This window comes from Drosophila santomea, chromosome 2L (genome assembly GCF_016746245.2).
Source record: "Drosophila santomea strain STO CAGO 1482 chromosome 2L, Prin_Dsan_1.1, whole genome shotgun sequence".
Classification (NCBI taxonomy): Eukaryota; Metazoa; Arthropoda; class Insecta; order Diptera; family Drosophilidae; genus Drosophila; species Drosophila santomea.
The window spans coordinates 16,116,086-16,129,882 of record NC_053016.2 but is presented as its reverse complement, the minus strand read 5'-3'; the positions used below and the strand labels follow the sequence as shown (position 1 = coordinate 16,129,882).

The following is a 13,797-nucleotide window of genomic DNA, read 5'->3' as shown; positions in this document are numbered from 1 at the left end:
GTTGGCAGAGTTTCCCCCAAGTTTCCCAATACTCTGACCAGCAGCAGTTTCACGGGAGACGAGGGCTCTAGTCAAACCCTTCTATGTCCTGCCCAGGCTTATCCAGCTCCCCTGTTTAGGTAGGATTAATCTACATCCAGACCCAGACCCAGACCAACTTGCGTCAGTTTCCAATTCAGATTGCACCTCAGTAGTACTCGTATCCTTGCTATTTGTTTAATCCACCCGCTCCCTCTTTCAAGAACCCATTGCGAGTGTGGCGCCCAGACTTCTCTCTGGTAATGACATTAAGGTGCTTCAGTTCTCTGCTGGCCAAGCCACCACCCTCTTGTGTCCAGCTCAGTCATATCCAGTGCCAGTCTTTAGGTAAGAGTCCGCCTATCCCAACTCTCATTCGCTCCATTCGGGAATTAAATGTTGGCTTCCCGCTTCCCATTTCCCATTTCCCAGAGCCAGTTGGCAGTATTGGACCCCGTTTGACCAGCGGCGATGAGTCGCGAATTCTCCGAGTGTATCTGGCGGCCAGTGCCACGCTTCTCTGTCCGGCTCAGGCCTATCCGGTGCCCTTCTTTAGGTAAACCTAAACCCAACCCAACACTTAGGCTTCCAAGTAGATTATGTTTCCGTTTTATTTATATCCCGAATTCGACAGAACCGGTCGGCAGTGTAAGTCCTCAGCTCAATGGCAATGGCAACCAGGAGCACATAACTCTGACTCGGGTTCCCATGATGGGTAGCGTTTCACTGATGTGTCCGGCTCAAGCTTATCCAGTGCCCTTCTTTAGGTAACAAAGCTACTTTTATGCCCAACTTCAGGCAGGGTCTAGCAATTTAGAGCAGAACTTATATCTGAAAGGCCTTTTAAGAACCCGTTGGCAGCGTTGGGCCAAAACTCACATCAGGCGACGATTCGCGGACGGTGAAGATTAAGCTGGAGGCCAGTGTTACGCTCCTTTGTCCAGCTCAAGCTTATCCAGTTCCTGTGTATAGGTAAATTCTGCTGTTTATTTCAGTCAGTCCCCTCCCAGCTCAGGCATTACACAAACCTGTAGTTCTTTGAGCAATCCCAATGTGTTCTTCCTTTTAGAGCCTGTTGGCACTGTCAGCCCCAAGATAAATACTGGTGAGGATTTCAAGCATCTTAAGGGCAGGAGCAGTCAGGACTTGAGTATCCTTTGTCCAGCTCAAGCGTATCCGCAGCCTTTCTTTAGGTAAATGCTCCAGATCCATAAGAATTAGCCTGACTCCCACATCGGCAGCTTACAATTGGGTTAGGTATTTTGTACAACGAAACGATTTCCCCTTGCAGAACCAATTGGTAGTGTCAGTCCCAAGATCTCCAATTCCGATGACTTGAAACATGTAAAGGTGAAGAGATTGCTGAGCTTGAGTCTGCTATGTCCGGCTCAAGCGTATCCGCAGCCAATTTCTAGGTAACTTTCAACTTCTAGGTCAAGGAACAGGTTCCTTCTATAACATGGGGATAGCTAATTTACTTTTTATATATAAGCGCTAATGGTAGAGGTCCAGAGTGAGGTTTTACTTTTAAACACATTCAGTCAGTTACAATGAGAGCAAACGTCTTAAAATTTTAGAACCCGTGGGCAGTGTCCGACCCAAAGTGAATCCCCAAGATAAGCACCAGTTCATAGACGTAGAGCTGGCCAGCAGCTATGCCCTCCTGTGCATGGCTCAGTCGTATCCTACCCCGTCCTGCAGGTGGGTTTCCCCTTCCCAACATCATCATAACACAGTTTTCTTCCTTGACTCCTGTGACTCTGCTTGATTCTTTGCTCGTAGAACCCGTTGGCTCTGTCAGGCCGAAAATAAATGTCCAAGACAAACTACAGACACGCGAGATTGCCCGGGGAATCGGATTCGCCCTGCTATGTCCGGCGCAGTCCTATCCGATGCCAGCCCACAGGTTTGCATGCCATTAAATGGGAACACAATATACAGGGCTTAAATGCTTAAGGTTTCTATTAGGTTTATTAGGACGTGGTTCCTTCGCCTGCTCAGATAATTGGCGTCAAATGTCCAGCCACGTCATATCTCTTTCCCATTAGGTAGGTAACCTATTCCAGCTCAGCTTCCAACATTTGGGCAGATATCCTGGCTACTATCCCAGTGTTGAAACCCTAATGCTTTTGATTCGCCCAGAGCCCGTTGCTTCGGTTCCTCCAAAGTTGAATCTCTTGGAAAGAGTTCGCACAATGGAGGTTTCTTTGGCCACCACGTATGCCATGCAATGTCCTGGTCAGGCTTTTCCAGTACCCATAAATAGGTAATACGTTGCCCATCCCAACACCAATTCAGACTATTTTTTATTGACACTTCCTGAGGGTTTTACTATACTTGATGTTTCAGAACCCATTGGCTCTGTGCCGCCAAAAATCAACAATATCAACGACAAGTTTCAACTGATGCAGGTTAAATTGGAAAGCGCTTTTGCGATGCAATGTCCCGGTCAGGCTTATCCTGTGCCGGTCGTTAGGTGGGTTTCGTGTCTTTCTATCCCATATATATGCTTCTTGGGAATATTTCCTCTAAATGTTTAAAACAAACAGAACCCCTTGGATCTGTAAATCCAATTACCAATTGGATTTCTCTACTGTTAAGTTAGTTTCAATACCCTCCACCAACATTCATTTCTGTATGTCGAAGTATTAACTTAAAATTTTCCTAAACTCAGAACCAGTCGGCTCGGTGGCTCCCAAAGTAGACACTCGTGATGAGTTCACTTTTGCCAGGACTCGTATGGGCGCCGCCAAGGCTCTCATCTGTCCAGCTCAATCGTATCCAATGCCGTTCTATAGGTAATACCGCTGTCCAACATTCAGGTATCATTCAGCTTAGGAAGACCTACTAAAGTGTCAATTTCTCCCAGAACCTGTCGGTAGTGTGGCCCCAAAAGTTGATATTAAAGATGAGATTAACTACGCCCGGGTGGGCCGGGATCACAGTCTAGCTATAGTTTGTCCAGCTCAGTCTTATCCAGTGCCTGCCTTCCGGTGAGTAATAGCCGTCAGAATGGGTACCAACACTTAGGCAGTAAAGCTAAAGTCAAAGCCAATGTCTTCACTAAGCCCCCTTAAATCTTTGTAGAACCTGTGGGCAGTGTGGCCCCCAAAGTGGATCCCAACGATCGGATCAAGTGGATCGACAAGCCCATGGGCAGCTCTCTGAATCTGCTTTGTCCAGCTCAATCCTTTCCAACTCCAAGCGCCCGGTAAGCCTTCAGGCAGTTTTCTCAGTAGAGCTTAGGTTTTGTTGGAGAAATTACGAGTATTGTGCACTTATATTACTTGCAGAGCCTGTGGGCAGTGTAGCGCCCAAGGTGGATGTAAAAGACCGCATTACTTGGCTTGACAAGCCCCTGGGTCAACCTCTAAGTCTGCTGTGTCCAGCTCAGTCGTATCCCATGCCAGCTTATAGGTACAATATATCTCTCTTTCGCCTTCTACAGGCAGTTTTCAAAGTTAACTCTTGATGATGGGTGTACATGCAGTTCATACTGACCTTTTTGAGAACGCGCGGGCATTGTGAATAGATCCGTAGTACGAATAGATCTTTGATTTCATGTATTTGATAACCATTTCTTGCAGAACCTGTTGGCAGTGTGGCACCCAAAGTTGATATGCAGGATAAGTTTGGTGTAAATATCAGACAATCAAACAACTCGTTGAATTTACTTTGCAAGGCACAAGGTTATCCAATGCCAGCGTTTAGGTAAAAACATTGTTGAGTACATTCCCACAGATCGGGTTTCCCATTTTGGCAGAAGTTTAGAAGCTTTGTAAGAATATAATTTCAGAGCCCGTTGGCAGTGTGGCACCTAAGGTTGAAATTAAGGATAAAGTAGGCATCTTTCTGGCCAAATCCAATGTCTCCCTGGCCCTGCTGTGCCCAGCTCAATCATATCCAATCCCAGCTTTTAGGTAAACACACTACGTTTTGTAGGTAATGTCGAGTGCCCTTGTTGCCTTATTCTTGTAGTTTTTATGGGCTATTTCGGCGTAAAGTAAAACGGAAATGTTTTCAGAGCCCGTTGGAAGTGTGGCACCTAAGGTTGAAATTAAGGATAAATTGGGTATCTTTCTGGCCAAATCCAATATCTCCATGGCCTTGCTGTGCCCAGCTCAATCATATCCAATCCCAGCTTTTAGGTAAACACATAAGATTTAAGCAATCCAGTACGTGAAATCCTTGTGGCATAAAAAGCTCCATGACTATTTCCATACAATGTCCAGCTGTATAGGTAATGTCGAGTGCCCTGTTTGCCCTATTCTTGTAGTTTTATGGGCTATTTTGGCCTGAAGTAAATGGCAACTGTTTTCAGAGCCCGTTGGAAGTGTGGCACCAAAAGTGAATAAGAACGATGAGTTCAGTCACGATCGCATTGCCATCAATGGAATGGTGGCGCTTCGTTGTCCGGCCCAGTCCTTCCCAGTGCCCGTTTATAGGTTGGTCATTGTCGAGCTCTTTACATCCAATCATGTTCAGGCTGTCTTTAACTCGCAGTATAATCCTCTTCCAAAATTTGTAGAGCCTGTGGGCAGCGTGGCGCCACGTGTCAATAAAAAGGACGGCTTTAGTCACGACAGCATCCGCCGGGGCAGGACAATAGCCATTTTTTGTCCTGCCCAGGCCTACCCGGTGCCCCTCTATAGGTAACTTGTTGCTGTCAAATTGTGCGGCGTGCCAAAGTTTTCCAATTACAAGGGAGCTTAGCCCCGGTCCGCAAGCCTCATTGGCTCCAAACTCTAATTAGCTTTGTGTCCAAATCTGCCACCCGATTTAACCCATTCAGTGTCACAATCAGCCCTTCCCTTCCCCTGCAAAACTTAGTTGAATAGCAGCTGGTTTCCACTTGTGTCGAGTTCCATGGGCAGTTTTCAATCCCAGCATGGATTGCTGAATCTCACCCCCACTTCTATTGGTTCCAGAACCTGTGGGCAGTGTGCAGCCCAAGATCAGTGTGGGCGAGCGTCGCAAGGATGCCGAGGTTCGCACGCACGGCGACTTGAGCATATTTTGCCCCGCCCAATCCTATCCAGTTCCCGCATTCAGGTGAGCCCCACTCCATTTACACTCAGGCAGTTTTCACTGGAGTTCGGTTAGTAATCATTAGGTAATAATCATGATCTTTTTAGAGCCCGTTGCCAGTGTAGGTCCCAAAATTAGCGTGGGCGAACGTCTCAGGGATGCTGGTGCCGCACTCAGGTCCACCTTGACCCTCTTTTGTCCAGCGCAATCGTATCCGGTGCCATCGTTTAGGTAATCCTAAATCCCAAATTCAAGCAGGCTTCAAGACAAGCTTAAAATTGTTCAAATGACTTACTAAATTGGCTATCTTTTTTTAAGAACCTGTGGGCAGTGTAGCGCCCAAAATCAGCGTAGAAAATCGTCTGAAAAATGCAGAGGCTCGAATCGGTTTCAGCTGTACCCTCTTTTGCCCTGGTCAAGCCTATCCGGTACCCTTCTTTAGGTAAATCCCCACACATTCTAGGCAGTTTTAAGGTTTTCATAGTTCTAGGCTTGTAATTGAATACCTTTATAGAGCCTGTGGGGAGTGTGGGTCCACGCCTCACTTCCGGTGACAAAACCAGGAATGTGGATATATCTCTAGCAGGAAGTGGAACCTTGCTTTGTCCAGCCCAGGCCTATCCGGTACCATTTTTTAGGTGATTACTCTCAGACGTTCAGGGAGTTCAGTCATGGAGTATTATGACTTATTCAGAACCCATTAGTGGTGCTGCTCCCAGACTGGCTATTATTCAGAAAGCCAACGTAGAAAACAGATGATAATTAGATGAGAACCAACATTCGGGGAGTTTTAAATGCACAATAGTTTCGCTTTCTTAAATTGGTGTTTTTTTACATTTTTAGAACCCATAAGCAGTACTGTGCCCAAAGTGGTTTCTCTGGCGAAGTTCGATATGAAGACATATTTAGGTTCCTCAACCATCGCGCTTTTATGTCCGGCGCAAGGCTATCCTGTGCCTGTGTTTAGGTAATCAAAACGGTGTCAATATTCAGGCAGTTGTAAGGTGTTAGGTGTTATTAGGTGTTAGGTCTTTAGTCGCATATTGAAATCTCATTGCAGAGCCGGTTTCCAGCACTGCTCCCAAGGTGCCACCTCTTCAGTCCCGACCTCTGGTAGTTTCTGGTCACACCGATCTCTCAATATTGTGCCCGGCTCAAGGATATCCCGCCCCAAGTTTTGGGTCTGTGTAGAAATCCATGAGCTCTTTCAGAATAAGAAACAGCATTTTCTCTCCTTGTGATTCCCGCATTCAGACAGTTAGCAGCAATTGCTTTCCTATAATGTTATAACCATTGACTTTTGTAGAGCCCGTAAGCAGTAGTCCCCCCAAAATCAACGCCCTGACCTATAAGCCCAATATTGTGGAGTCCAGGGCGGCCACCGCAATACTCTGTCCCGCCCAAGGCTATCCAGCTCCTAGTTTTAGGTGGGTTCCGCAGGCACCTTAAACCAACATCAGGCATCGTTTTCGATTTCTTTTAAAATAGTGCTTTACTGTATAGCAAGTTAATTCCATGTAGAACCCGTCGGCGGCAAGGCACCCACTCTGCTCTCCAATGACATAAAGCGCTCCTGGATCGAACGGAAGCTGTCCACCAATCTGGCTCTGTTCTGTCCCGCGCAGGCCTTTCCAGTGCCCGCCTTTAGGTTAGACTATAAAAACTATCATATATAAATATAAAATTGAGTGAAAAGAAATAAGAGAATATGCAAATTTCGAGCTTAAACTAACTGCTTAACAGCAGAAGTAAGAAATAAACGAATCAATATTGTTGAGCGATTAGACCAACTTTAGGCTTGTATATCGGTTCAATAAAAATACTTCACCATGCACTTTGCAGAGCCCATTTCGAGCACAGCTCCCAGAACCCCAGCTCTGGTGCAAAAACCTCTGGAACTGCTGGTAACGCACGCCATATCGTTACTATGTCCCGCTCAGGGGTTTCCGGCTCCTGGTTTTCGGTAAGATAAGAAGTGCTGTAATCTGTTACTTCAGGTTGAGTGGGTTATTAAGGAGATACATTTCCAAAGAGTTAGATTCTTGTTTGCCATACAAAATGATACTTGGTTTAAGGGATGTGGTACCTTACAGCGAGCTAACTCCCTATCCCATGCATTCTGGCCAAGCCCACGATAGATTCTAACATTGCCATCATCCAACAGAGCCCATTTCGGCCAAGGCACCCGTGCTCTCGGTGGACACCAAGTGGTCCGGCATCGAGAGGCACCGCGACATGGACATCGTGCTCCTCTGTCCGGCGCAGGCATATCCGGTGCCCATTAGCAGGTTAGCAGATTCTGGCGGAACTTTTTAGGAGCCTTTGAGCGTTCCCTCGTGACATAAATAATGCATTGCATGCCACGAATATAAAGGGCCACACCATCACACACACTCGTACGCTGAAAAGTAAGCTACGTAAACAAACCATAAACAGAGCGGCGGAAAGAGAGAGAATCGGCACATGAGAGAGCACATGACTGTGCATGTGTGGGTGCTTCCCCTCCCCTTTCCGTGTTGCACTAGTGTGAGTGAGCAGCTCGTCACTGCGCATGCTTGGCATCCGCAGAAATTTCCCAAACAATTACCCCTCCCAAGCTGCTGTGGATCGCATGTGTCTCGCTCGCACACCGGTTTATGAATGAACGCACGTTTGTGGGTCAACAACCGTTGCTGTGTGCCACTTTCTTAAGGTCGAATGACATTGAGAAGGGGTGGTGGTGGGGGTGGGCGCTGGTGACCTCCACCTGTTGCGCGTTCAGCTGATTGTGTTTGTGGCCGTACTTCTGCGCATGTCCATGGCCTTAACTTTGACCGAAAGGAAATATGCATTAGTTATCCACTTCTTCTTTGCACCTATTGGCCAAAGTTTTTCCGAGCCATTTGGGTCAGGTTCACGACCTCGTGGGGTCACGTCCACTGACCTAAGTGAAAGTTTGTTGCTTCGCATTAAACGAACAATATTTGGGCACTTTCGTCGAACCCCCCGCACATTCAGTCAGTTTATAGTGAATAGTTTATTGTTTACGTTTAGCTTAATTAATGGGTGACTTCATTCACAGAGCCCGTTGGCGCTAAGGCACCCACCTTTTCCCTCGAGTACAAGCTCATTCAGGTGCAAAAGTCACAGGGCACGGCATTTGCCCTGCTTTGCCAGGCCCAAGCTTTTCCAGTGCCCATCATTAGGTAAGCCCCTCATTCAGACAGTTATTGAGTAACTAGTGGTACAAAGTTTGTAAAACAAATAATTTATAATTCAAATTTTAAAATTTCATAGAGCCTATTGGCTTTAAGCATCCGTCGGTTCCAACAGGAGTAATGGTCTTTCAACAACAGGTTCCGTTGCTCTCCACTTTTGCTATGCTCTGCCAGGCTCAGGCATTTCCGGTGCCATTTATTAGGTATGCCATTCCGAACCGAGCCCATAAACATAATTAAGGGAATTCCATTAACATTTGTGCTATACTCCTCAAAATGTTCAGAACACCTTTGCAATGTATTGCGAGGCCATACGACACTATGTTGTTAGTTGTTTAGGCATATCAATATGCTTAACTTTATGTCGATATATTAAAAATTCAAAAATATTGATTTATAAACTGAAACAAAATGTTCAGTTTGGTAGACCCAAACATTCAGTCAGTTTTCATTTAAAGGCATTTTCGCGCATAGCTAATAAATTCTAACCCTTTAGAGCCTGTGGGATTTAAGGCGCCAAGTTTTCCCAGCGTAGCTTCAACATTCACCATACAGGCGCCCCAAAATAGCGAATTGGCCTTAACTTGCGAAGCTCAATCCTATCCCGTGCCCATATTTAGGTAATTCGATTCAACGCTGCCCAACTGGTTCTGTTAGGGTTACCAAAATGAATGCCAAAGATACATATATTACGTTTATTTATTATAGAGCCCGTTGGGGCGAAAGCTCCGACCTTTTCGAGTGACTCCAAGGGTAGCATCTTCGAGCGGTCGATTATGGCCAGCTTTGCGCTCTTGTGCCAGGCCCAGGCGTTCCCCGTCCCCATTATTAGGCAAGTTACGTCAAACAACCTTCTAGATTATCCCTGTTTAAATACTTTGAAGAGCTCATTGGCGCCAGAGCTCACACCTCTACCACCCATTCCAATTTTGCTCTGCTTTGCCAGGCTCAGGCCTATCCAGTTCCCATTACCAGTTTAGTTATTAAATACTATGCATCAGGCAGCTTTTCCATATGCAAATCGTTACAATTAAAGTCTCCAATCACTGATTTCAGAACCCATTGGCGCCAGAGCGCCCACGTTTTCAACGGATTCGAATGTATTTTCATATATACGCCCAGTGGGTCATAGCTTTGCTTTACTCTGTCAGGCTCAGGCCTATCCAGTTCCCGCCATGAGGTACTATAAGACCAAAACCCGAACCTGTTCAGGCAGTTTATAAATCTTCCCTCAAAACACTCCCAGTTCTTACATTTATTTAATGTTCCAGAGCCCGTGGGCTCCAAGGCTCCAACCTTTGCTACGGCTTCAAAGATTTCAAGTATGCTCGACTCAAGTTCGAGTGATATTGTGCTACTTTGCCAGGCTCAGGCTTTTCCAGTTCCCTATACACGGTAATTCCAATTCGGGCAGTTAAGGAGACTTCTCTCGTTTTTTTTTACCAGAACCCGTTAGTGCCAAGGGACCAACGTTTGCTTCCGATATGAAAAGCTATACATTTGTGCGGCACTTTGGTCAGAGTTTCGCGTTACTCTGTCAGGCGCAGGCGTATCCAGTGCCCCTGATAAGGTAGCCAATAAGTAGACATAAGACTAAAAAATTCTGAAAGCCCCATAAGAATCATATTGTTATCCTTTTTGTAGAGCCAGTTGGCGCCAAAGCACCCACGTTTTCTGGCGAGTCCAAGAGTTTCACGTTTGTCAAAGAGAGATTCAATAGTTTCGCCCTTTTGTGCCAGGCGCAGGCTTTTCCAGTACCCATTATCAGGTTAGTCCAACATGTGGGCATTTTTCATCAGACATAGAGGGCAACTTTATATAAGTGCTATTAATTTTCAGAACCCGTGGGCAGTGTGTCACCCAAAATATCCGGTGACCGCCTGCAGGAAATTACTGAGTCGGCGACTGCTGACTTGGCCATTTTGTGCCTGGGACAATCGTTTCCCACTCCCGCATTTAGGTAATAAAGGCTAACTATCAGAAGGAAGCTCATAGAATTGGGATTTATTTCAGAGCCCATTGAAAGTTTAACTCCGATAATATTCGGAATAGCAAACCCTGAAGCTGGGCCATAGTTTCTCTATTCTATGTCATGGGCAAATGCATTCCCATTCAGTGTTTAGGCAATATGCAAGAATTTTGAATTGTCTTTAAAATTCCTCTTGTTTCCATACATGTGAACCTAGTTAAAAGCACTAAAATCAGGGAAGTGACCTTCTAGTTTTTTAACTTTGTCCATGTCAGGGTATTCAGTACCAGCTTAAACGCAGATTATGTCCCCTTTAATAGGTCGAGGTTAGGTTTTCCCTAATCCCCAAAAGTGTGGCACAGAATGAGCAGGTAAAATAAAAAGTAAAATATATATTGGCTATGAAGGTAAGTAAGATCCCTCGCCAAACCTTGGAAAGGTAAGTAATTCGTCTGTACATGAATGCTCTACACAAAAAGGACTGACTCACTCTGTGCCCACTTGATCCCGATGCCAACCATTGACCGCAGAGCTCCCTACTAACACTACGTTCTCGTTCCAGATGGTATAAGTTCATCGAAGGAACAACCCGCAAGCAAGCAGTGGTGTTGAATGACCGAGTGAAACAGGTCTCTGGCACTCTCATTATCAAGGACGCAGTGGTCGATGACTCCGGCAAATACCTGTGCGTGGTGAACAATTCCGTGGGAGGCGAGAGCGTTGAGACCGTGCTTACCGTCACTGCTCCCTTATCCGCCAAGATCGATCCCCCCACCCAGACAGTGGACTTCGGACGACCAGCCGTATTCACCTGCCAGTACACTGGAAATCCCATCAAGACCGTCAGCTGGATGAAGGACGGCAAGGCCATAGGACATAGCGAACCTGTGCTGCGCATCGAATCCGTGAAGAAGGAGGACAAGGGCATGTACCAATGCTTCATAAGGAACGACCAGGAATCTGCGGAGGCTAGTGCTGAGCTGAAGCTTGGAGGCCGTTTCGATCCACCCGTCATCCGACAGGCCTTCCAGGAGGAAACCATGGAACCCGGACCAAGTGTGTTCCTCAAGTGCGTCGCCGGTGGAAACCCCACGCCTGAAATCTCCTGGGAACTGGACGGCAAGAAAATCGCCAACAACGATCGCTATCAGGTTGGACAGTATGTGACGGTTAACGGAGATGTGGTTTCCTATCTGAATATAACCTCGGTGCACGCCAACGATGGCGGGCTCTACAAGTGCATAGCCAAGAGCAAAGTGGGCGTGGCTGAGCACTCGGCCAAGTTGAATGTATATGGACTGCCGTACATCCGACAAATGGAGAAGAAGGCGATTGTTGCTGGAGAAACCCTGATTGTCACCTGTCCTGTAGCTGGCTACCCTATCGATTCTATTGTCTGGGAGCGAGGTGAGTGCATAATTCATCGAAATCTAAAGATTTAGAGAGAGATTTAATCTTCCTAGCCACGATTTGAATCAACTTCCTTCGCCTTTTCTCATAAAACTTTCTTTCCTTTATTAGATAACCGTGCCCTGCCCATCAATCGCAAACAGAAGGTCTTCCCCAACGGAACGCTGATAATCGAGAATGTGGAACGCAACTCGGACCAGGCGACCTACACTTGTGTGGCCAAGAATCAGGAAGGATACTCCGCTCGAGGATCTCTGGAAGTTCAAGTCATGGGTAAGTTGAAAATGCTGCTTTTCCCAGAGTTTCCCAGTTTTGGGAAATGGCTCTGGTCGAACCTATTTTCTTGGGTGGGTCTACAATTTTCAGCCTCATCGTTGGTCGTTCGTGCTTCGCTCAATCGAATCCGCAAACCTCTTGCTCAGTTCCACCGCAGGTCGTACCCTTTGATTTTGGCGAGGAGACGATCAACATGAACGACATGGTCTCGGCCACGTGCACAGTGAATAAGGGCGACACTCCGCTGGAGTTGTATTGGACAACGGCTCCGGATCCCACGACGGGAGTGGGTCGCCTGATGTCCAACGATGGCATTCTGATCACAAAGACGACGCAGCGCATCAGCATGCTGAGCATAGAGTCTGTGCATGCTCGACATCGGGCCAACTACACGTGTGTGGCCAGGAATGCGGCCGGCGTTATCTACCACACGGCAGAGCTGCGCGTAAACGGTTCGCTTAGGCCCTCTTCGATTCGTAGATAAATTAGTTTCTTGGATTTTGAGTTATGTTTTCTTGACCCTCCTCGCTTCCTCGCCCTCCAACGCAGTTCTGCCCCAGATTGTGCCCTTCGATTTCGGCGAGGAGACCGTCAACGAACTGGACATGGTCTCCGCCTCCTGTACGGTCAACAAGGGCGACCTGCCCATCGACGTGGCGTGGACGAAGAACGGCGGCCGAGTCTACACCAACGATGGCATTGTGGTGACCAAGACCAGCACCCGTATGAGTGTCCTCAGCATTGAGTCTGCCAGGGCGCGACATGCCGGGAACTACTCCTGCGTGGCCACCAATAATGCGGGCGAAACTCGGCAATGGGCAGTCCTGGCCGTCAATGGTTAATAGCCTCGAATAGCCTAGCCACTTGATCGTTTTCCCGTTTGATTTTCCCTTGGTTCTCTTGTGTTAACCCAACCCCATCCCAGTCTTACCCCAGGTCGTGCCCTTTGACTTTGGCGAGGAGAGCATCAACGAGCTGGACATGGTCTCGGCCTCCTGTACGGTCAACAAGGGCGATCTGCCCGTGGACATCTACTGGACAAAGAACGGCGGTCGCGTCTACACCAACGATGGTCTAATCGTGACCAGGAACAGCCAGCGCCTGAGTGTCCTAAGCATTGAATCCGTGCGAGCGCGCCATGCGGGGAACTACTCCTGCGTGGCCACCAACAATGCGGGGGCCATAATCCAGTCCGCCATGCTAGCAGTCAATGGTTATTGTTTAGCAGTTAAGGAGTTCATTTCTTAAGTTTTTCTTGACAAATTTTGGTTTTTGCCTACCGTTCCCGGTCCGTTCACCAGTCCTGCCACAAATAATGCCCTTCGACTTTGGAGAGGATGTGATCAACGAGCTAGACATGGTGTCCGCTTATTGCACTGTAAACCGGGGGGATCTTCCCGTCGACATAGCGTGGACCAAGAACGGCGGTCGTATTTACACCAACGATGGTCTGATAGTCACCCGGAATAGTCAACGCATCAGCGTTTTGAGCATCGAATCCGTCCGGGCTCGACATGCTGGAAATTACAGCTGCGTGGCCACCAACAATGCCGGCGAGACCACGCAATCCGCCATGCTAGCTGTTAATGGTTAATCCCTGTTGATCTCTTAAGATTTGCTTTTGTTTTCTGCCTTTTCGTCTTAATCCTTTTCCCTTCCTCCCTTTGCTCCCCTTGCTCCATTTGCTTCATGCATTGCCATGCAGTGCCACCTTCGATAGCGCCGTTCTCCTTCGGCGATGATCCGGTGAACACGGGCGAGAATGCCGGAGTGCAGTGCATGGTCCAGAAGGGCGATGTGCCAATCACTATCAAGTGGACGCTTAATTCCCGACCCATCATCAACGGCGAGGAGGGAATCACCATATTGAAACTGTCTCCAAAGACCAGTGTTCTAAAC

General features: G+C 47.3%; 1 protein-coding gene across 16 annotated transcripts in view; it reads left to right on the top strand.

Annotated features, from left to right (window-relative positions):
- The window catches only part of LOC120457109 (Down syndrome cell adhesion molecule-like protein Dscam2), a 61,049-nt gene that overhangs the window by 22,268 nt on the left and 24,984 nt on the right, over positions 1-13,797 (top strand). For 9 of the 16 annotated variants that reach the window (XM_044006235.1, XM_039644346.1, XM_039644384.1 and 6 more), the window contains exons 6-8: positions 653-785; positions 10,775-11,619; positions 11,734-11,895. In XM_044006235.1, coding sequence (XP_043862170.1) covers positions 653-785; positions 10,775-11,619; positions 11,734-11,895 — 1,140 coding nt within the window. Of the gene's footprint in view, positions 1-450; positions 575-652; positions 786-1,087; positions 1,212-2,718; positions 2,817-2,887; positions 3,012-3,105; positions 3,230-4,546; positions 4,671-10,774; positions 11,620-11,733; positions 11,896-12,753; positions 13,112-13,797 lie in introns of those variants that run through there. The other 7 variants (XM_039644338.1, XM_039644332.1, XM_039644322.1 and 4 more) reach the window with 7 other exon arrangements.